The 26,385-nt window shown below is 40.3% G+C and overlaps 1 protein-coding gene across 1 annotated transcript in view; it reads left to right on the top strand.

Annotated features, from left to right (window-relative positions):
• Nucleotides 1-26,385, top strand: part of Nep3 (M13 family metallopeptidase neprilysin 3) — a 659,418-nt gene that overhangs the window by 537,767 nt on the left and 95,266 nt on the right. The window contains exon 11 of the mRNA XM_080279018.1: nt 19,893-20,115. Coding sequence (XP_080135144.1) covers nt 19,893-20,115 — 223 coding nt within the window. The remainder of the gene's footprint in view (nt 1-19,892; nt 20,116-26,385) is intronic.

Here is a 26,385-nt window from a genome sequence, read left to right as displayed (position 1 = left end):
AGTGACAGATAAGAGATCATTAATATGAACCAGAAATAGGGTTGGCGCCAGAACTGATCCCTGCGGCATGCCGGCGTTAATTGAGTGGAAATTCGAATATACATCATCTACTTTTACTCTTATTTTCCTGTCACTAAGATAAGAAGAAATCAAAGGAACAAAAGACGTTAGTCCATAGCAAGGGAGTTTGGACAGCAGGGAATGGTGCCATACTCTGTCAAAAGCTTTAGAGATATCAAGAGCTACTGCATGAGTTTCTCCAAAAAGATCAATTGATTGATGGATGGTATGAGTTAAGAGATTGAGTATGTCAATGGTGGATCTTTCGTGGCGAAAAACGTATTGTCTATCACTAATTAAGTTGTTGGATTCAAGATGTTTAACAATATGCTTATTAATTAAAGTTTCAAATACCTTACCAAGAGAAGATGTGACAGCTATTGGTCTGTAATTGGAGGGATCAGACGAACTTCCTTTCTTCGGAACTGGGTGGATATTGGCTTCTTTCCATGAATTTGGGAATAAAGAAGTACGTATGCATAGTCTGAATAATTTAGCTAGGACAGAGGCAAGTTCAGGGGAACACTTTTTCAAAACAATTGGCGGAATTCCATCTGGGCCTGGAGCTTTGTTGGTAGGTAAATTGTCTAGGATGGATTTTACGTATCTTGTCTGTATTTTAAGTGGGGCAATTTCGGGAGAATCAAGTTCCAGTACTGAGACATTCTGGCTGGTATCATCTATGGTAGAGTTTCTGGCAAAGGTACTAGCAAAGATATCTGCTTTCCCACGTGGGTCATTTGTAATATTTCCATCCGAAGATTTTAGTGGGGGAATGGAAGATGACTTGTTAAAGTTATTATTGAAAGAATTAAGAGTTGACCAAAATATTCTATTGTCATTAGGGTTGTTAAGTAGTTTTGATGCTTGCTTTTGAAGAAAGTTTGATTTAGATAGATTTAATACAGCTTTTGCATGATTTCTAGCAATTTTAAATTGGGAGAATGATTCAGATGTTTTTGATTTTAAGTAAGAGTTATATGCTAATGACTTTTGGGCTGTTGCTCTGGCACAATTGCCATCAAACCATTTTGGAGAGTTTGATCATTTAGTGACTTGTTGACTTGGTATGAATAAATCCATACCAGCTAGTATTAAGTCGCAAATGTGGGACTGGGTAGAATTGGGATCACTAGAGAAGAAAGACTGTCATGGAACATCAGCAAGATAATTTCTAAATCCATCCCAGTCTGCCCTGTCAAAGTGCCATCGGGTCACCCTGACAGGTTCAGAGTGGGGAGGTGTAGGAGGGTTAACTAATGAGGCTTTGATGAGATTGTGGTCAGAGGATCCAAGTGGTGACAGTACCTCTATCCTGTATTGATCTCGATTATTTGTCAAGAATAAATCCAAAGAAGCAGATAAGAAAATACAGAAATGGTTCAATACAGAATGTAAAAAATCAAAAGAAAGAAGAGATTTGTTGTGGAATAGATACAGAAGACACAATAGTGAAAGGGCGTATAATAATTACAAACAGGCAAGAAACGACTATACAAGAATAAGGAGGAAAGCCCAAAAACAGTTTGAGGAGGATATAATAAATAAAAGTAGTGATCAACCAAAGCTGTTTTACAGCTATATCAGAAGCAAAATCAAAGTAAAAGATATAATACAATCCATTACGGACGAGGGAATCATTTATACACAAGAGAAAGTTATTTGTGAAGCACTAAATAAGAATTTCCAATTAGTTTTTACAGAAGAAAAAAATTTTGAGAGGGACTATGTGGAACATGCATGTCCACACATACTACCAGATATACAAATAGCAGAAAAAGTAATACAGGAGGAGTTAAGTAGATTAGACAGAGGAGAAGCAAGTGGTCCTGATGAAATTTCATGTTGGGTATTACGAGAATGTGCAAAGGAGTTAAGTAAACCATTACTGTATTTTTAATTTTCAAGAAATCCTTGAGTCAAGGTAAACTACCTGATGTTTGGAAAAAAGCAAATATTGTCCCCTTATTCAAGAAAGGAAATAGACAAAATCCACTCAACTACCGACCAGTATCACTGACCAGTGTTGTAAGCAAGGTATTAGAAAAACTTATAAGAAAAGCTTGGGTAAATCATCTAGAAGAACACAGTATGATAACAGAAAGACAGTTTGGTTTCAGAAAAGAAAAATCATGTGTTACTAATCTGTTGAGCTACTATGGCAGAGTAACAAACACAATACAGGAAAGGGAAGGATGGGTGGACAGTATCTATTTAGATTTCAAGAAAGCTTTTGACACTACCACACCAAAGACTTTTATGGAAACTGTACCATCAAGGAGGAATTCGAGGCAAACTTTTTTGTTGGATGCAAGACTTTCTCATAAAAAGAGAAATGAGGACAGTACTAAGAGGAAACTACTCATCATGGAAAGAAGTGACTAGTGGAGTACCACAGGGTTCAGTGCTGGCACCAATCATGTTTTTAGTGTATATAAATGATATAAACAGTAACACTGGAAATGAGAGCTATCTGAATATGTTTGCAGATGATGCAAAAATACAGAGGAGAATTACTAACACAGACTCTTGTAAAGAGCTACAAGAAGAATTAAATAAACATCATGAATGTAGTAATACATGGCAAATGGAATTCAATGTGGACAAGTGTCATGTAATCAAGTTTGGTAAAAGTGGAAAAAGACCTGATTGGGATTATAAATTAGGAAATAAAACCCTATACACATCAGAAAGAGAGAGAGACCTAGGTGTGATTATCAATAACAGACTATCTCCGGCTGATCATATCAGCGAGAAGGTACGGAACATGTATACACTGCTTGCAAATATGAGAATAGCATTCACATACATAAATGAAGACATGCTAAGAAGGATAATAACATCATTCATTAGACCAACCCTGGAATATGCATCAGTAGTCTGGAGTCCTCATCTCAAAAAGCATATAGACAAGATTGAAAAAGTTCAAAGGGCTGCTACAAGATGGATACCAAGCTTAAGGGACCTAAGTTACGAAGAAAGACTAAATAAACTGAATCTACCAACACTACAGGAGAGAAGGAAAAGAGGTGACATGATAATGCTATATAAGTGCATATCAGGAAAGGAGAAAATAGACATAAATGATTACTTAACATATGGAGAAGCATCAGCAAGCGGACACTGCAAAAAACTGCATAAGAAGAGAGGTGATAAAGACATAAGGAAATTCAGTTTTCCAAACAGAGCAATTGATCAGTGGAATGCACTACCGAATGAAATAGTGTGTGCCAAAACAATTCACAAATTTAAGGATATGTACGATAAATATGGTTTAAGACATGGGACAGTACGAGCTTGACTCATTCCTGTAAAGATACAATTAGGTAAGAACAATTAGGTAAGAACACACACACACACACACACACACACACACACACACACACACACACAGTCCAAGACTAATTAAAGAATCAGCTGAGATAAATAAATCTATGGTAATCACTGACCAAGATGAAGAAGAAATAAGAAATAGTTATAGTAAATACTATATAATGAATACTGTATCAGAGAACATCTGTAAGAGTGACACAGAGGAATTTAAAAGGCTAGGGAAATATGAGAAAAACAAGTTAAGGCCCCTGAAAGTAACCTTCCAGAGTGTGAACACTGTAGAATGCTAGCAAATATAAGGAATCAAAGGAATTCAGAGAAGTGTAGATAAAAAGATGCTTAACTCAAGAAGAATGGGGATTACTAAAGGAAAAGAGGGAGGAAGCAAAAGTAAAAAATGGTAAAAGGTCAGATAAAGAGAGAAGTAAATTTTTTTACAAATGGTAGTAGGGTAACAAGTAGGAAAATGACACATAAACCATCTGTCTATCTATTGCCAAACGCCTTAATCCTGTAAGGGGTGGCCACAAACAAATTTCCTCCATGTCACCCTGTCCCTCGCCATTTCACTCCCCTTCTTCCAGCTCACACACCCCCTCTCTCATATACCTCTCCACTCCATACCTCCATCTCATCCTTGGCCTCCCCCTCCTTCTCCCTCCCTCCACCTCACTCATATACTCTCCTTGTTAGTCTCTCACTCTCCATCCTCTCCACATGGCCAAACCACCTCAGTGTGTTTCTCCTAACACTTTATCACATCCACATCCACACCCCAACACTCCTGCACATCCTCATTTGTCAGTCTGTCTCTCCATGTGACTCCACATGCAGCTCTCAAATAACTTATTTTCCACTGCTCTCACTCTTGACTTCTGTCCCTCCAACAAGGTCCAAGCTTCACTTCCATAAGTTAGAGTTGGTATAACAATATTGTCATGTAGTAACTTTTCCACTTCCATGCTCACTTCCCTGTTTCTTATCTCTGCTTTCAAGGAACCAGCAACCTTTCTTCCTTGTTGTACACTTTCAAGTACTTCACCCTCCAAACTTCCATCCTTACTTATCACACTACCCAAATACTTAAACACACTCACATTTTCCATTTCCTCCTCATCCAGCCTCACTGTACATTCACTGACTTCGCTTCTCTCGAAGACCATAACTTTACTCTTCCCAACATTCACCTTTAGATTCTGTTTCTTACAGACTCTCCCAAACTCATTCACCAAGCCTTACAGCTCCCTTTCATGTTCACTTAAGAACACAGTATCATCTGCAAAAAACAGTACAGGGAGTTTCCAAACACTGCCCTCTCTCATTAGGGCCACTCCAACATCCACTGCCCTACCTTGTATCTCTTTTATAACTCCATTCATATACAGATAGAACAACCATGGAGACATGACACATCCCTGTTTCATAACCTTCAAGTAGAGAAATTCACACATGCACTGCAGCCTTAGCACCCTCTTACATACTCTTCACAGCATTCAGCAACATCCCATCTACTCCATATACAGGTATTCTTAATACTTTCCACAATCCTTGTCTATCCACCCTGTCATATGCAATCCACGAAGGCCGCATACAACTTCTTTCCCTTCTCTAGAAACATTTCCACTAAGGATCTAAGAATGAATATCTGATCTACACAACCTCTTCCCTTCCTAACCTCCCACTTCTTCTCTAACTAATTCCTCTGATATTTCCCTAACTCAGTCAGTAAGTATCCTACCATATACTTTTCCTATTATGCTAAGAAGACAAATGACCGTATGATTACCACCCATGTCTTTTTCCCTTTTTCCATTGTAGAAGGGAAAAATTATGCCTGACTTTCAATCCTCCGGGACTCTACCTTCCTCCCAGGCCAGTCTGCACATCTTCCACATCCATTCTACTGCTATCTCTCCCCAATGTTTCGGCATTTCACCACACACTTCATCCATTTCTGGGGCTTTCTCCATTTATACATTCTTCATTGCTTCCACTGCTTCCATCCTACTGATTTCTTCCTCTCTTCTCACATCCCTCCTTCTCCCAGCCATTCCCCAGCAACTTATACTCACATTGCTTTCATTTTCAATGTTCAACAATTCCTTAAAGTGTTCTCTTCATCTGCTCACTTTTTCTCCCTTCTCCACTAGTAATTTACCATTTTTATTTTTCACTCCCCTGCTAACTTCATTGCCACCCTGTCTAACTCTCTTTACCTCTTTCCAGAACATTTTCTTACATTCCCTCCACTTGACACTCAAATTCCTTCCAATTTCCTCATCCACTCTATTCTTGCTCTCTCTTACTAATCTTTTCATGTGTCTCTTCCTCTCTACATATAACTCTCTTTTCCGTCTCTCAACTTCTTCCACGCCCCTGTTTCTCATCCACTTGTTTTACACACACACACACACACACACACACACACACACACACACACACACACTTCTGGAATGGATGAGAGACTTTTTGAGAGACAGACAAATGAGGACAGTAATAAAGGAAAAGATGTCTGGATGGAGGGAAGTAACAAGTGGAGTCCCTCAGGGCTCAGTGTTGGCGCCAGTAATGTTCCTGATTTATGTAAATGATATGGTAGATGGAGTGAACAGTTATGCAAGTCTGTTTGCTGATGATGTAAAGATCTTGAGGAAGATAGAGGTTGAGGAGGATTGTAAAATACTGCAGGAGGATTTGGATAGGATACACAATTGGAGCCGGACGTGGAAATGAAATTTAATGTAAAGAAATGTAAAATATTGGAAATGGGTAAAAGTACCAAGAGACCATCACTGAATTATTTTTTGGGTAATGAATTAATCACAAAAAGGAGAGAAGAGAAAGATTTGGGGGTGCTGGTCCAAGATAGTTTGTCACCAGAAAAGCACATTAACAAGATAGTTGGCGAGACTTATAAACTCTTGACTAACATAAGAGTAGCATTTCATTATATGGATGAGGAAATGATGAAAAAATTGATAGTGGCCATGATTCGCCCCAGGTTAGAATATGCAGCGGTAGTGTGGTGCCCACACAAAAAGAAAGATATAAACAAGATTGAGAGAATACAAAGAACAGCAACCAAGATGGTCCCCAGTCTGACAGACCTGTCATACAGAGAGAGAGGCTAGAAAAACTGGATTTGCCTTCGTTAGAGGAAAGGAGAAAGAGGGGAGACATGATTGCAGTGTTCAGGACCATGGTGGGAGTAGATAAAATTGACAAAGAAGATCTGTTTGTATGGGATAAGAGAGCAACAAGAGGACATGGAATGAAATTGAAAAAGTCAAGCTGCTTGAAGGATATCAAGAAATGTAGCTTTCCTTACAGAAGTATAGACTTATGGAATAGCCTGGACAAAGAGATTGTCCTGTCTAAAAACTTAAATGAGTTTAAAGTTAAATTCGACTTATTGAGAAACAGCGACGGAAACCCACGAGCATAGTACATTCCGTGTATATCACAATTAGGTATATTAGGTAAATACTTAAATATTTGGAACGACTTAGACAAAGAGGTGGTGCGTGAGAAAAACATTCATGTGTGTAAAGGTAGACTTGATAAATGTGGATATGGAGACAGGACAACATGAGCATTGCTCAATTCCTGTATACTACAAATAGGTAAATACAAATAGGTAAATACACACACACACACACACACGAACCGCCGGAGAGAGAGGTCGTCCCAGGCATTGCTCCTAACCTTGAGTAGTTCCAGGAATTTTGTCTATCCTGTCTCCTAGGGTCTTTCTTTAAATTTAAAATAATGAAAGTTGGTAGACTACCAAAAATGTAAAGATTTGTTGGCAATAGTATACATGAATGTTTGTGGCTTATTCGGTAACAGCTGTTTAGGTACTTTACCGGTACGTTAAAGATGGCCGAAAATGTAAACAATTAGGGAATGGAATTTCAAGGATTTGATGCTAATACTAATGTCATGGACCTGGTGAAAACATTAATTATGAGGATTAGTGAACTCGAAAAAAAAGTAGAGAATCTAGTGATAAAGGATGTGTCAGGAAATACGGAAACCACCATACAGAGTCTAATCCAGTCCAACGAAACAGCCAATGAAGAGATTAAGAATTTGAAGAGGGAAAATGTTGAACTGAGGAGGAAACTTGAAGAGAGTACTAATAAAACAGAGAAGGTGAGTAATGTACTAGAAGAACACAAGGCAAAGTGGGCACACGTAGAAGAAGAACAGAAAGAAGTGGTCAGCTTAAGAGAGATCATCCATGAAGAAAGGGAAATGAACAAGAAAGAAATGGAAGAAAATGTAGTGAAAATACTGAAGAAAAAAGAGAAAATAGTGAGAGAAACTGTAGAAAGGAACAGATGTGTGGTAGTATTTGGAAACAGGGAAGAGGAAGAAAAGGTTAGGTTGGCAAGACTCGATAGAGACACGAACATGGTGAGAGGAATATTAGGCAAGATTGACCCCGAAGGAAACAAGTGGGTAAAAGAAATTGAGGAAGTAAGGAGGATAGGGCCTTATAAGAAAGGGGAAACAAGACTAATGAGAGTCAAGTTTACATCAGAAAGTGTAATAAATGAGATACTTAAAGTGACCTGGAAATTAAGCAAAGAGGCGGGGATGGAAAATATTATAATAAGAAAAGATCTGGATGAAGAAGAAAGAGAAGTTTTAAAATCATTAAAGGAAGAAGTAAAGGAAAAAAATGATAAGAGGACAGAGGAAGAACGTAATACTTTTTTTTGGAGAGTATTGGATATGAAAGTAAGGAAATGGTATTTAAGGAAATAGAAGTGAAGAAACTAGGGGGGATGGTTGTGAAAGATCAGAAGTTGAGGAAGTGGTACGGACAGAGAGTAGGAGAGAAGAGGGTATTAATAATGTCAAAAATAATTTGAAGGTGATATATACTAATGTTGATGGTTTCATATCGACAAGGATCGAAATTAATGATTTCTTGAGAGAACATGAACCTGATGTCATGTGCTTTGTAGAGACCAAATTAAGAGAAGATATTGATGTTCATTTGGGAGATGGTAAATACAAACTGTGAAGAAAAGACAGAAAAGAAAAAAAGGGAGGAGGAGTGATGATAGCAGTGAAGAACAACCTAAATGTAGATACTGTGGAAATGGGAGAAGGCAGGGCTGAAGTGATATATATGAAATTAGAAACTGGAGAGAATGTTAAGAGAGATATGGCGGTAGTGTATGTTCCCCCAAAGACGAGAGCATGGAAGGATGACGAATACCATGAGATGTTGTCAGATATGGCTAGCTACTTGCAAAAAATAATTGAGAAAAGCAATAATATAATTTTGGTGGGTGACTTTAATTGTAAAGAGGTGAACTGGGAGGAATGGTACTCGGGAGGCGGCGAGGATTCGTGGGGTACTATGTTATTAAATATAATAATGAATAATGTGATGACGCAGTGGGTCAAAGAGGAGACACGGTTTCGAGGTGAGGACACACCAGCAAGGTTAGATTTACTGTTCACCAAAGAACCCGATGTAATAGAATCATTGGAATATCTCTGTCCTTTGGGAAAAAGTGATCACGTGGTCATTGAGTTCCAGATGTTAATAGGAAACGTTGAGCCAAGAGACGAGCTTCATAGACAGGGAAGATACAACTTTGGGAAAGCAAATTTTACAGGATTGAGAAACTTTTTTGAAAATGCGGATTGGAGAAAATTCAGAGAAACAAGAGAGATACAGAGGAAGTGGGATATCTTTCTAGACCTCTATAATTTGGGAGTGGAAAAATTTGTACCAAGAGTAAGAGGGAAAGAAAACAGGAAAAAGGAGTGGTTTAATAGAAGGTGTATGATAGCCAAAAAAAAGAGAGATAAGGCGTGGAACAATTGGAGAAAGAGAGGTAACGACAGAACAAAGGAAGAATATAAAAGAACAAGAAACAAATACACAAGAATACATAGGGAAGAAGAAAGGAATTTTGAAAAAGGTATAATTGACAAATGCAAGGATGAACCCAAACTGTTTTATAGATTTGTTAATGGCAAACTGAAACAAAAGGAAGGAATCACCAAGCTGAAAGTAGATGGAGAGGTCTTTAAGGATGCGGCAATGCAAGCAGAAATAATGAACAAACGTTTCCAGTCAGTTTTCACTAAAGAAAAGGAGCTTGTGGAAGGGGAGGGAGTGATTAGAAATGTTCCGGTGATGAAAGATATAAAAGTGGAGGTGCAGGAAGTGTATAAATTACTGGAAACTCAAGATGTAAGGAAAGCCCCAGGACCTGATGGAATTTCTAATTGGGTACTGAAGGAATGCAGAGAACAACTGGCGGATAAAATTCACAGCTTAATTGTATGCTCACTGGAAGAGGGGAAAGTGCCAAAAGAATGGAAGAGGGCAAATGTGGTACTAATTTACAAGGGAGGAAACAGGGAAGAACCCCTGAATTATAGACCAGTGTCTCTAACCAGCATGGTCGCAAAATTGTGTGAGAGAATCCTGAAAGACAGATGGATAAAATATCTGGAAGAGATGAATATTTTGGCTGAATGTCAGTTTGGATTCAGAAGTGGAAGGTCATGTGTTTCAAACTTGTTGAGCTTTTACTCAAGAGCGATTGATGTGGTACAGGAGAGAGATGGTTGGGTGGATTGTGTGTACTTAAACTTAGAGAAGGCCTTTGACAAGGTACCTCATAAGAGACTAATGTGGAAAGTAGAATATATAGGAGGACTAAAGGGGAAACTTCTGGAATGGATGAGAGACTTTTTGAGAGACAGACAAATGAGGACAGTAATAAAGGAAAAGATGTCTGGATGGAGGGAAGTAACAAGTGGAGTCCCTCAAGGCTCAGTGTTGGCGCCAGTAATGTTCCTGATTTACGTAAATGATATGGTAGATGGAGTGAACAGTTATGCGAGTCTGTTTGCTGATGATGTAAAGATCTTGAGGAAGATAGAGGTTGAGGAGGATTGTAAAATACTGCAGGAGGATTTGGATAGGATACACAATTGGAGCCGGACGTGGAAATGAAATTTAATGTAAAGAAATGTAAAATATTGGAAATGGGTAAAAGTACCAGGAGACCATCACTGAATTATTTTTTGGGTAATGAATTAATCACAAAAAGGAGAGAAGAGAAAGATTTGGGAGTGCTGGTCCAAGATAGTTGGTCACCAGAAAAGCACATTAACAAGATAGTTGGAGAGACTTATAAGCTCTTGACTAACATAAGAGTAGCATTTCATTATATGGATGAGGAAATGATGAAAAAATTGATAGTGGCCATGATCCGCCCCAGGTTAGAATATGCAGCGGTAGTGTGGTGCCCACACAAAAAGAAAGATATAAACAAGATTGAGAGAATACAAAGAACAGCAACCAAGATGGTCTCCAGTCTGACAGACCTGTCATACAGAGAGAGGCTGGAAAAACTGGATTTGCCTTCGTTAGAGGAAAGGAGAAAGAGGGGGGACATGATTGCGGTGTTCAGGACCATGGTGGGAGTAGATAAAATTGACAAAGAAGATCTGTTTGTATGGGATAAGAGAGCAACAAGAGGACATGGAATGAAATTGAAAAAGTCAAGCTGCTTGAAGGATATCAAGATATATAGCTTTCCTTACAGAAGTATAGACTTATGGAATAGCCTGGACAAAGAGATCGTCCAGTCTAAAAACTTAAACGAGTTTAAAGTTAAATTCGACTTATTGAGAAACAGCGACGGAAACCCACGAGCATAGTACATTCCGTGTATATCTCAATTTGGTATATTCTTAAATATTTAGAACGACTCAGACAAAGAGGTGGTGCATGAGAAAAACATTCATGTGTGTAAAGGCAGACTTGATAAATGTGGATATGGAGACAGGACAACACGAGCATTGCTCAATTCCTGTATACTACAAATAGGTAAATACAAATAGGTAAATACACACACACTGTTCACCGACAGAGACGGACCTCTTCCAGGATCGTGGGGAAATAATCGCTGAATCACCGACGAAAGGAAGCTGAGCCTAATTGTGACTGTGTCAATGAGTGCATGAGTGGTGGTCCCGTCGGTCAGTAATAAATAAAAAACCGCGGTCTCGGTCATAAAAGAGACAAGATAAAGTGAAAACTGTCTCCATATGGTTGAATCATGGAGGAAACAGACGGTGCATTGTTTACGATCAGTGAGAAAGAATTTTAGGGTTTTTGTGAAGAGGATGTGGGAAAAGGAAGTATTAAGTTGAACCAGACAAGAATAGCAGGTGTAGAGAAAACAGCGGAGAGGAATGACCAGGAGATAAAAAAAATATGGGCAGTAATTAAAGAGTTACAGGAACGGACCCTAGAACAGGAAAACGAGATCAAAAGTTTAAGGAGTACACTGGAAAAAATCTGTACACGTAGTGACGAACAAGAAAGGGAAGTTACTGAATTAAAAGTGAACAATGAATCAGCCTTGAATGAAATAAAACAGCTTAAGAGAGAGAATAAGAGGTTGGAAGAGGAAAGGGACATGATGAAAAGCAAACTAGATGAGTATGAATCCAAATCAAGAATACAGGAAGAGCACATTAAAGAAATCAAGGAGCAACATAAGGGGTGGAAGAAAATTCAGGAAGAGGGAAATGTAAATTTGAGAGAGATTATAGACCAACAAAGCAAGGAAAAAGTGGAGAGGGAAGTGGTTAGGGTGTTGAGAAGTAGAGAATCTTTAGTTAGAGATGTCGCAGATAAGAAAAAATGTATAATAATTTCAGGAGTTAAAGAAAAACATATAACAATAAGATCAGATGGAGAAAAAGAAGAACTGAGTAAGGTTAAAGAAATAATATCAATAGTCATGGAGGAAAACAACGAAGCTCAAGAAGAGATTGAAGAGGTGTTTAGGTTGGGAAAGGCCATTGAAGGTAAAATTTAAGACCCAAGCAACAGTTAACGAAATTATCAGTAGAACATGGAAACTATTGGACAAGGAAGGGTTTAAAAATGTTTGGATAAGGAGAGATGCAAATGAGGAAGAAAGAGCTAAAATAAAGGACCTAGTAAAGGAAGCAAAGGTAAAAAACGAACAGAGAACGGAGAAAGAGAAGACAGTGTTTTATTGGAGAGTCATGGATCAGAAGTTAAGGAAGTGGTACCAGTGGAGAGAAGTAGAAAAAGGGGTATAGAAAACATCAAAAATCATTGGAAGGTGGCATATACTAATGTTGATGGTTTAATATCGGCACGGTTAGAAATCAACGATCTTTTGAGGATACATGAACCTGATGTTATATGTTTTGTGGAGACCAAGTTAAGAGAAGATATTGATGTTCATATGGGAGATGGTAAATACAAACTGTGGAGAAGAGACAGAAAAGAAGAAACAGAAGGAGGAGTGATGATAGCAGTGAAGAACAACATAAATGTAGATACCGTGGAAATGGGAGAAGGCAGGGCTGAAGTGATAAATATGAAATTAGAAACTGGAGAGAATAACAAGCGAGATTTGGCAGTAGTGTATGTTTCCCCTAAAACAAGAGCATGGAGTGCTGATGAATACCAAGAAATGCTGTCAGACATGGCATGTTATTTACAGAAACTGATTGAGAAAAGCAACAATATAATTTTAATGGGTGATTTCAATTGTAAAGAGGTGAACTGGGAGGAATGGGACTCAGGAAGCGGCGAGGATTCGTGGGGCACTATATTATTAAATATAGCAATGAATAATGTGATGACGCAATGGGTCAAAGAAGAGACAAGGTTTCGAGAAGAGGACACACCAGCAAGACTAGACTTACTGTTTACCAAAGAACCCAATGTAATAGAATCCTTGAAATATCTGTGTCCTATTGGAAAAAGTGATCATGTGGTCATTGAGTTCCAGATGATAACAGGGAACGTGGAGCCAAGAGACGAGCTTTATAGACAGGGAAGGTACAACTTTGGGAAAGCAAACTTTACAGGATTGAGAAATTTTTTTGAAAATGCAGATTGGAGAAAATTCAGAGAAACAACAGAGATACAGAGGAAGTGGGATATTTTTCTAGACCTGTGTAATTCGGGAGTGGAAAAATTTGTGCCAAGAGTAAAGGGGAAAGAAAACAGGAAGAAAGAGTGGTTTAATAAAAGGTGTATGATAGCCAAAAGAGAAAGAGACAGGGCATGGAACAATTGGAGAAAGAGAGGTAACAGCAGAACAAAGGAAGAATATAAAAGAACTAGAAATGAGTACACAAGAATACGCAGAGAAGAAGAAAGAAATTTTGAAAAAGGTATAATAGACAAATGTAAGGATCAACCCAAACTGTTTTATAGATTTGTTAATGGCAAACTGAAACAAAAGGAAGGAATCACCAAACTGAAAGTAGAAGGAGAGGTCTATAAGAATGCGGCAATGCAAGCAGAAATAATGAACAAACGTTTCCAGTCAGTTTTCACTAATGAAAAGGAGTTTGTGGAAGCGGAGGCAGTGACTAGAAATGTAATGATAAAAGATATAAAAGTGGAAGTACAGGAAGTGTATAAACTGCTAGAAACTCAAGATGTAAGGAAAGGCCCAGGACCAGATGGAATCTCTAATTGGGTACTGAAGGAATGCAGAGAACAACTGGCAGATAAGATTCACAGTTTAATTGGGTGTTCTCTGGAAGAGGGGAAAGTGCCTTAAGAATGGAAGATGGCAAATGTGGTACCAATTTATAAGGGAGGAAACAAGGAAGAACCCCTGAATTATAGACCAGTGTCCCTAACCAGCATGATCACAAAATTGTGTAAAAGAATTCTGAAAGATAGATGGATAAAATATTTGGAAGAGATGAATATTTTGGCTGATAGTCAGTTTGGATTTAGAAGTGGAAGGTCATGTGTTTCCAACTTGTTGAGTTTTTACTCAAGAGCGATTGACGTGCTTCAGGAAAGAGAAGGTTGGGTGGATTGTGTGTATTTAGATTTGGAGAAAGCCTTTCACAAGGTACCCCATAAGAGATTAATGTGGAAACTGAAGCATATAGGAGGACTGAAGGGGAACCTCCTAGAATGGATGAGAGACTTTTTGAGAGACAGACAAATGAGGACAGTAATAAAGGATAAGATGTCTGGATGGAGGGAAGTAACAAGTGGAGTCCCACAGGGCTCGGTGTTGGCGCCAGTAATGTTCCTGACTTACGTAAATGATATGGTAGCTGGAGTGAACAGTTATGCAAGTCTGTTTGCTGATGATGCAAAGATCATGAGGAAGGTAGAGGTTGAGGAGGATTGCAAAATGCTGCAGGAGGATCTGGATAGGATATACAAATGGAGCCAGAAGTGGGAAATGAATTTCAGTGCAAAGAAATGTAAAATATTGGATATGGGTAAAAGTACCAAGAGGCCATCATTGAATTATTTGATGGGTAATGAACCAATCACAAAAGTGAGAGAAGAGAAAGATTTGGGTGTGGTGGTCCAGGACAGTTTGTCACCTGAAAAACACATTAACAAGACAGTTAGAGAGACGTATAAGCTCCTGACTAAGATAAGAGTAGCTTTTCATTATATGGATGAGGAGATGATGAAAAAATTGATAGTGGCCATGATTCACCCCAGGTTGGAATATGCAGCAGTAGTGTGGTCCCCACACAAAAAGAAAGATATAAACAAGATTGAGAGAATACAAAGAACAGCAACCAAGATGGTCCCCAGTCTGGTAGATCTGTCGTACAGAGAGAGGCTGGAAAAGCTGGATTTGCCCTCCTTAGAAGAAAGGAGAAGGAGAGGCGACATGATTGCAATGTTCAGGACCATGATGGGAGTAGATAAAATTGACAAAGAAGATCTGTTTTTATGGAATAAGAGAGTGACAAGAGGACACGGGATGAAACTGAGGAAGCTAAGCTGCTTGAAGGACATCAAGAAATTTAGTTTTCCTTATAGATATATAGACCTGTGGAATAACCTGGACAAAGAGATCGTCCAGTCTAAAAACTTAAACGAGTTTAAAGCTAAATTTGATTTATTGAGAAACAGAGACGGAACTCCACAAGCGTAGCTCATTTCCTGTATATGACAATTAGCTAAATACACACGCACACACACACACACCAACACACACACACACACACACACACACACACACACACAAATGATATTGTTAGCGATAATAAATATTGCAAAAGAGACTAAACTACAAAAAAAGCAACTCTAAAGTACTATAAAGTACTTTATAGAAATAGGTTGGGAAAAGGAGTTAAGTGGGGACAATATAAATGTTATATATAGAAAATTCTGTGAATTTTACATAACAGGAATCAAAAAGTATATCCCACAGCACAAAGAAACAGAAAAAGGATAAAGAAATGGTTTAATACCGGTACCAAATGTAAAAAAGCAATACGGAAAAGAGATTTGCTGTGGATTAGAGACAGATGACATATCAATGAGAGAAATGATGATATGAGGATGAGAAGAGAAGCTCAGAGGCAGTTTGAGGAAGACATATAAATAAAAGTACTGATCAACTGATGCTGTTTTAAACCACAAACGAAGTAAAACTAGAGTCAAAGAAAAAATATAGACCATCATGGTTGAAGGGAAAATTTATAAGAATGAAGATATTTGTGAAGTACTAAAAAACTTCCAATCTATTTTTGCAGAAGAAAGTAGCTTTGAGAGAGATGAAAATGAACAAGTTTGCCAACACATATTAATAAATATACATATACTGGAACAAGAAATCCAGGAAGAGATGAGTATAATGTATAAGGTAAAGGAGAAGGATCTAGAGAAGAGGAAGAAAGTGTATGCTGCCATCATGGACTTGGAGAAAGCATTAGACAGAGTACAGTAGATAGGCAAGGTATGTGGAAGGTATTAAGAATATATGGAGTGGAGGGGAAATTGTTGAGTGCTGTGAAGAGTATGTACGAAGGAGCTAGGGCTATGGTGTGTGTGGATGGTGAGCTGAGTGAGTTCTTTTATCTAAATGTGGGACTGAAACAGGGATGTGTGATATCTCCATGGCTGTTTAATATATACATGGCTGAGGTTGTAAAGGAGGTGCAAGGTAGGGCAGTAGATGTAGGATTGGCTCTTATGATTGAGGGTGAGATGTGGAAGATGCCAGTGTTGCTGTTTGCTGATGATACAGTATTGTTGAGTGAAGATGAATGGGAGTTGCAAGGTTTGGTGAATGAATCTGGGACAGTGTGTAGGAAGTGGAATCTGAAAGTTAATGTAAACAAGAGTAAAGCTATGGAGTTTGAGAGGAATGAAGTCACAGAATGCACAGTGAGGTTGGATGGTGAGGATATGGAGAATGTGAGTGCATTCAAGTACGTGGGTAGTAGTGATGAGTAAGGATGGAAGTTTTGGGGATGAAGTGCTTGAAAGGGTACAGCAGGGAAGGAAGGTTGTTGGTTCACTGAAAACAGTTATGAGAAATAGGTAGGTGAGTATGGAAGTTAAGAAGTCACTGCATGATAGTATTGTGATCCCTACCCTGATGTATGGAAGCGAGGCATGGACCTTGCTAGAGGGGAACAAGTCAAGAGTGAGATCAGTGGAAATGAGATACTTGTGAGGAGCATGTGGAGTGACGTGGAGGGACAGGTTGACGAATGAAGAAGTGAAAGAATGTTGTGGGGTGGATGTGGATGTGGTGGAGAAAATGAGAAATACATTGAGGTGGTTTGGACATGTGGAGAGAATGGAGAATGAATGATTGACTAAGAGGGTGTATGTAGGTGAGGTGGAGGGAGGGAGAGGGAGGAGAAGACCGCGGATGAGGCGGAGGGATGGAGTTGAGAGGTATATGAGGGAGGGGGGAGTGAGTTCGAGGGAGGGCAGTCAAATGGTGGGTGTCAGAGCGACTTGGAGGCGTTTTCTCTGCGGCCACCCTTTGTGGGATTAGGGCGTCGAGCTATAGATAGATAGATAGATAGAAAAGCAAATGGTCATGATGAGATTTCAAGTTGGGTAATAGATGAATGTACAGAAGAGTTAAGCAGACCAATACATCTAATATTCAAGGAATTCTTAAGGCAAGGTAAACTACCTGATATTTGGAAGAAGGCAAACATTGTTCCTCTCTTCAAGAAAAGAAATAGACAAAATCCACTTATCTGCTGACCAGGATCACTGACCAGCATTGTAGGTAAGATATTAGGAAAGCTGATAAGGAGTATTTTGGTAAATCATCTGGAAAAACACAGTATGAGAACCGAAAGACAATTTGGTTTCAGAAACGGTAAATCATACCGTATGTTACTAATCTATGAAACTACTATGATAGTGTTGCAGAAACACCACAGAAAAAAGAAGGATGGGTAGACAACATCTCTTTGATTTTCAAAAAGGCATTTAACAGAGTACCACATCAGAGACTTTTATGGAAACTGTACCATCAAGGAAGAATCCAAGGTAACCTGTACTGTTGGATGCAAGATTTTCTTAGAAAAAGGAAAATGAGAACAGTACTAATGGGAAATTGCTCATCATGGAGGGAAGTGACTAGTGGAGTCCCACAGGGTTCAGTGCTGGCATCTATCATGTTTTTAGTATATATAAATGACATAGACAGCAGTGATTAGGAACATGGAAGTGAGCATGGAAGTGATAGAATTGTGATATCAACTCTAACTTATGGACGTGAAGCTTGGACGTTGTTGGAAGGACAGAAGTCAAGTGTGAGAGCAGTGGAAATAAGTTATTTAAGAGGAGCCTGTGGAGTCACATGGAGAGACAGGCTGACAAATGAGGATATAAAGGAGCATTGTGGTGTGGATGTGGATGTGATAGGAAGCATTAGGAGGAACACACTGAGGTGGTTTGGCCATGTGGAGAGGATGGAGGGTGAGAGACTGACGAGGAGAGTGTATGTGAATGAGGTGGAGGGGGGGAGAGGGAGGGGGAGGCCAAGGATGAGGTGGAGGTATGGAGTGGAGAGATATATGAGAGATGGGGGTGTGAGTTGGGAGCAGGGCAGTGAAATGGTGGGGGACAGGATGACATGGAGGCGATTTGTTTGTGGCCACCCTGTAAGGGATTAAGGCGTCTGGCAGTAGATAGATAGATAGACATAGACAGCAACATTGGAAATGGGAGCTATCTAAATATGTTTGCTGATGATGCAAAAAATTCAAAGGAGAATTATCTTGTAGAGAGCTACAAGAAGAGTTAAATATAAGCTTCATGAATGGAGCAGTAGATTTCAGATGGAATTCACAAATGTCATGTAATGAAGTTTAGTAAAAATGATAAAAGACCAGACTGGGATTATGAGTCAGGAAGCTAAACCTGACACACATCAGAAAAGGAGAAGGACTTATGAGTCATTATCAGTAACAGACTATCTCCAGCTGACCACGTCAATGAGAAAGTATGGAACATGTACACATTGCTTGCTAATATGAGAGTAGCATTCACTTATTTAAATGAAGACATGCTGAGAAAGATAATCACATCATTCATTAGACCACCTCTGAAGTATGCATCTGTTGTCTGGAATCCACCTCTCAAAAAACACATAGATAAGATTGAAAAGGTGCAAAGGGCTGCTACAAGGTGGGCACCAAGCTTAAGAGATCGAGGCAGTGAAGAAAGACTAGAAAGACAAAACCTAACAACATTAGAAGAGAAAAGCAAAAGAGGAGAAGTGGTTATGCTATATAAGTGCATCACAGGAAAAGAGAAAATAGACATAGATGGGTATATAACCTTTGGGAAGGGATCGTCAAGATGACACTGTAAAAATTTGTACAAAAAGAGAGGTAATAAAGTTGTAAGGAAATTCAGTTTCCCAATTAGAACAATTGATCAGGGGAATGCACTACCGATTGAAATAGTGTGTGGTAAAACTGTTCTTACATTTAAAGATGTCTATGATAAAAATGGTTCAAAACACGTGAGTGTACATTACTGTAAAGATACATTTAGGTGAGAACACACATATGCAGTACATACATGCATTTTTTACAGCAGCATATAGTTTTTTTTATATTTTTTTTACTGTGTTCAACTCTGGGCATAGGCATCACAGCCTGCTTCCAAGGCCCAGCAGTCCTCCTACGTATCATACACCTCTACATGTCACCACTTCAGCGCTAACACCCACCGTCCATATTGAATACATGCTAGGGCTTTGTCATACAGGACTGCTGTATTGGTATTAGCGGGGGTATTTTTTATGAGATGTCGGCGGGGCTTCTGGTAGATCAGTAAAGTCTGCTTTACATGAAATTCAAATCCTTAAACTGTTCCCTGCCCCAGCGGGGATTTGAACTTGGGTTCGGTAGAACCGCAGGCCACCTCTCTACCGATTGAGCCACCGCCTCCCCCACAATGTCCATATGATTTTCATGGCTGTTCGATAATTGACACTGTTTAGGAACTGACTAGATATTGGATTAAGTTATGTGGCTAACCTCTTTCTTTCTTTCTTCATATGCCGTGTTACTAATGTTGATCTTCCCATCGTTCTTTGTGCAGTATATATCTTCGTTTCTGCTGTGCTTTAATAATCAGATAATTTTAACTATTTTCTTCTATATTCTTTCTGCTCATTTTACCTCCTCACACTCTGCAGTACAGTTCACAACTACCTTGTATGGCATGCGATACAAGGATACCTGGGGTTCCTGTCACGAGAGTTCCGGGAAGCTCGACGGGTATTGGACAGGGTTGAATCAGGGGTGGTTGGGGCACCAGCAGCGTGGAGAGAGTGTGTTGCAGCTACAGATGCTGCCCTTGGACCAGCACTTGGGGCCATGTATGTTCAAAAGGCCTTCCACACTGAAGACAAGGATATGGTGAGTGGGTAAGGCAGAATTTGATTAAATGGATGGTTGGTTTTGTAGAAATGCATTCTTTGTGAATAAAACAGGTTAGGTGAAGGAAGGCATTTTGCAGATCTGATTTATGCAGTTGATGCTGTGATTTCTTTCTGTTAGAGAACAGGGGCTTTGCAGACTGGCTAAGAGTTTGTGAAAGCCTTTGAACTTCATGTTTTGAAGGTAGATGTTGATAAGAGTATTGTGATCATTGTGTGATGTGCCAGGGCATGGAGGGAGATTTGACTTGATTAAGGTATTTAAATACCTCAGTGCAATATGGTTGCTGAAATGGGAGGATCCTCTTTCCTTCCTTCGCCAGACGCCTTAATCCAGTAAGGGGTGGCCACAAACAAACTGCCTCCATATCATCCTGTCCCCTGCGATTTCACTGCCCTTGCTTCCGGCCCACACTGCTCTCTCTCATATACCTCTCCACTCCATCCCTTCATCTCATTCTTGGCCTCCCCCTCCCTCTCTCCCCTTCTACCTCACATACACTCTTCTCATCAGCCTCTCGCTCTTCATCCTCTCCACATGGCCAAACCACCTCAATGTATTTCTCCTGAAGCTTTCTATCACATCCACATCCACACTAGAACGCTTCTTCACTTCCTCATTTGTCAGTCTGTCTCTCCATGTGACTCCACATATGCTTCTCAAATGACTCATTTCCACTGCTCTCACTTTTGACTTGTGTCCCTCCAACAAGGTCCAAGGTTCACTTCCATATGCTGGAGTTGTTATCACAATACTGTCATGCAGCAACTTTTTCACTTCCATGCACACTTCCCTGTTTCTTATCACTGCCTTCAAGGAACCAGCAACCTTTCTTCCCTGTTGTACCCTTTCAAGCACTTCACCCTCTAAGCCTTCATCCTTACTCATCACAGTACCCAAGTACTTAAATGCACTCACATTTTCCGTTTCCTCCTCATCCAACCTCACTTTACATTTAGTGACTTCATTTCTCTCAAAGATCATAACGTTACTCTTCCCTAAATTCACCTTTATATTCTCTTTTGTACATACACTCCCAAACTCATTAACCAAGTCTTGCAGCTCCCCTTTGTCTTCCCTTAACAACACAGTATCCTCTGCAAACAACAGTACAGGGAGCTTCCAAACACTGTCCTATGAGAGGTAAGTGTACATAAGAAGTGGAAAGTAGAATGGCACAGGGAAGGAAAGTGACCAGTGATATGAAAGCCTTGATTAGAAATAAGGATCTGGTACTGTGCGAGGCTTGCAAGAAGGAGTTTTAGTGCCTACTTTAACATGCAGGTGTGATACTGTGGTGAGGCTTGATATGAAAAGACAAGCATTAGAGCAGTGGAGATGGAGTTTTTAATGAATGTGTGTGGAATTCAGAGAGTGGATAGGATAAGGAATTATATGGTTTATGAAAGATCTGAAGAAAGGAAGTCTCTAGACACCAGGGTTGAAGAGTGTGCATAAATGGTAGGGAGAATGGATGTGAACTGTGATGAAAAAGGTATATCTAAGCGAATTTGAAGATGAGAGGATGCATGGTAAGATGAGAAGGTAGATAGATATGGTAAATGAGAGTGTGAGAAAGAGAGGAAACTGATGTGGCTAGGGAACTGAGAAGGGATCGAGCTGGCTGGATGAATTTTGTGCAGAGGAGTGTACGACCAGGGTTTAGCTCTCCTTTTTAACTTGGCAATCGTTGAACTGACTGTGTTGAATAGGTGAATGTGAAGTTATGAGTGTAATAAATTTGTATCTACTGGTTGGAGCCAGGATTTTGATGGCTGATATGGTGAGTGAATGGGAGTGTGGCCCATTCATTTAGGCAGACTTTGGGAAGGTCTCATTCTGTCATTTTTTTCTGGCTCTCTAGACCCTACCTCACCTCACCCTAAGGTGGGGAAGGAAGTCTGACTGATGATGATGATGAAGATGGCTATTAAAGGATGCAGAGTTGTTCAGAGTAGTGGAAGAGAGCATGGTGTGGGTCCTGTCATACTGGATCTCATTGCTGCACAATTTCACATCCACCTTCTTGGTCAAATGTCTGTAAAGTGACTAAATTATTTTTACATTTGAGAGCAATATTTAGCCTGGTTAGTAATAGAGTACTGTATAAAGTCTTAAGAGCTATTTTGTTTGGCATAATCACTAGATAATAAAGGTGTTCATGATTTATTAGAGAAATTACTTCGAAATAGATAATTGAAATATGGATTTAAAGTCTTACACCATTTTGAGATTTAAATTTGTATTATGCTTAGTGGCATATCTGTGTCTTGAGATGTGGGATCTGCAGTGAACCTTATGATTTTCCATGACCGAAAGTTGCCTAGTATGTTACCAGTGAAATAAATTTTCTAAGGATATTATGAACCTATTGTGTTTTCATGGAGATATTCATTCGTTCATCATCTAATCCAGTGTTGCCCCATGAGGAACGTAGGAGCCCGGGGCTAGGCAAGTTGGTCCTGACATTTAAGATGAGAGTGACCAGCCTCGCTCATCCCTGAGTAGCATTATGTGAGCAATAAACCCCAGTCTCCCCCATGGATATAACCTGCAACGGCTCAGTCCGATTGACCCAAATTATATTGTCACCATGTGTTTCTAGTCAGTTTTGGTGTATGGTATTTTATTTGTTTTCAGTGTATGATCTTGGCCTGAACCAAGTGACACCCCCTTCACAGTGATATAGTATTCCCACTGTACCCTCTGCAACCTTCTTTCTCTCAACAGTGGCACCACACACCTAATGTACTTCCTGGGTGACAGCTTCACCTTGGAATGTAATAATCAGTGCCATCATTACTGGGTGTCCTACTTGCCTCGTCATTGACACGGGTTATGCTCTCCAGCTGCTACACCTCATACCACCTCTGTAGGACAGATGCCCAGAGTGCATTGATCATCCTCAGTTGCATCCTTATATTTGTTGATAGATTTTCCATGCTAGCCAAAGGAAGCATGAGCTATCTGAATTGCTTAATGAATTTACAACATTATTTGCCAAGAATGAGATAGTCCACAGGTTGACAAGGATAGTGTCACACCATATTATGACAGGACAGCTACCTCTCCACCAGGGTCTGTGAAATAAATAAAACTATCAGAGGGAAGCAGAAGCAAATCCACATTATGTATGATGGAGGTGTGCTGCATCTCACTGTGATTGTCCTCCATTATTTTAGCCCCTACAAAAAATGAATCCTCCTTGTCTTTATATTATAGAAAGTTGAGTGATGTGCTGGTTAAGAGTGTTACCTCTCTTTCTGATGCTGACGACTCCTTCGAGGAAAGGGCCAGATCCCTGTGCCTGTATCCATTGATTTGCGATCCATTTACCAGCAGGTCTGATGATAACTGTAAACATAACATTGGCTTCATCATCATCCCAGGAAAACTGTATCAGTTTAACCCTTTCAGCATGAGGATGTCATTTGTTTGTAAACTCCTGATACTTTTATGCAACCAAGGGCATATGTTTTCAAACTGAAGGAGTTAAGGTACAGCCCATATTAATCCCTTTCTTACCAGATGCTGTCTTAGACAGAATATAATACTTTTGAAGCAGCAAGAATGTCTATCTATCTATCTATCTATAGCCCGATGCCCTAATCCCGCAAAGGGTGGCTGCAGACGAAACGCCTCCAAGTCGCTCTGTCACCCACCATTTGACTACCCTCCCCCCAACTCATCCCCCCCCTCCCTCATGTACCTCTCAACTCCATCCCTCCACCTCATCCTCAGTCTACCCCTCCCTCTCCCTCCCTCCACCTCACCTACATACACCCTCTTAGTCAGTCTTTCATTCTCCATTCTCTTCACATGTCCAAACCACCTCAGTGTATTTCTCCTAATCTTCTCAACCACATCCACATCCACCCCACAACGTTCATTCACTTCTTCATTCATCAACCTGTCCCTCCATGTCACTCCACATGCTCCTCTCAAGTAACTCATTTCCACTGCTCTCACTCTTGACTTGTTCCCCTCTTGCAAGGTCCACGCCTCGCTTCCATACGTCAGGGTAGGGATCACAATACTATTATGCAGTGACTTCTTAACTTCCATACTCACCTCCCTATTTCTCATCACTGCTTTCAGTGAATGTACAGAATATAATACTTTTAAAGCAGCAAGAATGTACAGAATATAATACTTTTAAAGCTGCAAGAATGTACTACAAAAAGGTATCATCATAGTGAAGGGTTTATTGTGGTTGCCTTTGACATCAACAGTGGACTACAGTCATCTAACAACTGATGGATGCTGTTCTGTCCATCTTGAGTGTGAGGTGAGCCTGGCATAACTAGAGAAAGCCTTTGTCTTCTCGCCTGTATAGCCAAAGCACACCAAGTGACTGTGCCCTTTCTTCACCAGGATTCAACAAGCAGGGCTATTATTTAAGTCAAATACTTACTTATATTTTTTTAAAATGTGTCTAACACTTGGCATAGGTTTAACAGCCCATTCCCTGTGACCCAGCAGTCCACATGCCACCACTTAGGTGCTAACACCCATTGCCCATACTGAATATTGTACATGCTATGGCTGTCTGATACAGGACTGGTGTATTGGTATTAGCATGGGTGTTTTTACAACATGTTGGCAGGTCTCTAGTTAGAGCAGGAAAGCCCGTTTTAGTGAAATTCAAACCCTTATACTGTTTCTTGCCCCAGTTTGTATTGAAACCTGAGTCCACTGGGTCTGCAGGCCACCTCGCTACCGACTCAGCCTCCCCTTTACCTGGGGCTTACTGTCTCCACAATGGGTTTATTCCAAAATATGGATAGGACGAAGATCACAAAAATGAAGGAGGGATAGACCCCCATTAAGATTTACTCTGTCTTCGGGGTGGCTGGTTATTGCCAGAATTTCATCAAAAATTCCAGAGTGGCCACATCACTTCTGCTTCAACAAAGAATTGTCAGTTCTTTTGGGGGGAACTCCAGCAATGTGTTTCATGTGATTAACTTGAAAACTGCAACTGACAGCTCATGCCACACTCCCTCACAATCATCCCTGTCCCCATTAAATCCTACCCCTTCCCACTCACCTCTGTCCCCATTAAATCCCACTCCTTGCCACTCACCCGTGTCTCCATTAAATCCTACCCCTTCCCCCTCACCCCTGTCCCCATTAAATCCCACCCTTTTCCACTCACTCCTGTTCCCATTAAAGCCCACCCCTTCCCACTAACCCCTTACCCTCCATTGAATCCCACCTACTCCCCCTCACTCTCACCCCCCCCATTGAACCCTGATCCTTCCCTCCAGCTCCCATCTCTCTCTTTCACCTCATCCTTCCACTCCTGTCCCTACCACTACTCCCTATTCCTTATCCCCTCCCAACCCCCATTCATCCTGCCACCGACCCAAACCCTTCACCACATCCTCATCCTCACCCCGCCTAAATGTATCAAACTTTTAAATGCTGCAGCTGCCAAACTATGATATATATTGACATCTCTATTTTCGTTTTTCGTTTTTCGTTTTTAAAGGCTCCAACATGCTTGCATGTGTCGGCCTTGGTCACCTAATGGCGGCTCTCCATGCTGCACGATCCATTGCAGCCTCCCTGTTCAGTCCCTTAACCCTAAGGTCACACTTAATGACCTCGTCCCATGTCTTTCTCAGTCTACCCCTCATAACCCCACCCCCAATATTAACACTTCTCACCTTCCTCACCCAACTATCATCCCCCATCCTCTCCACATGTCCAAACCACCTCAATCTACCTCTCCTCATCACAACACCAATACACTCCAGTCCCATCCTACCTCTCAACTCTTCCATTGTAAACCCAGCCCCTCCAGGCCTTGGACGCAGGGATGCACTGCACATCCACCTAATCATTGTCATTTCTGTACGTCTGAGCCGGCGAATGTCTTCCTCCTTCACTGCCCAGGTCTCACTGCCATACAGCATTACACTCCTAACACACGCTGCATACAAAGACCCCTTAGCACGTAGGGAGAGCCCCTCAATGTCAGGAGAGGCAAGAGCTCCCTGAACTTCTTCCAACCACTTCTCACCCTAGCCACAGAGCTAGCTCCAGCCCCACCTCCAGCACACAACATGTCTCCTAAATAACAAAACTCTTCCACACACTCAAGAGATTCACCAGCAAGTTCAATTCTTTCACGTCTGACGATCTCCACCTGCTCACCCGGCACGCCGTACACATAAAATCAGCATTATCTCGCAGTCTACCTCTGATACCACTACATCTCTTATGCACCCATTTATCACACAC

The sequence above is a fragment of the Coenobita brevimanus genome, chromosome 76, assembly GCF_032717465.1.
Source record: "Coenobita brevimanus isolate Jiangsu-jjx chromosome 76, ASM3271746v2, whole genome shotgun sequence".
Lineage (NCBI taxonomy): Eukaryota > Metazoa > Arthropoda > Malacostraca > Decapoda > Coenobitidae > Coenobita > Coenobita brevimanus.
Note: the sequence above shows the minus strand (reverse complement) of the source record. Positions and strands in the feature narration are given on the sequence as shown.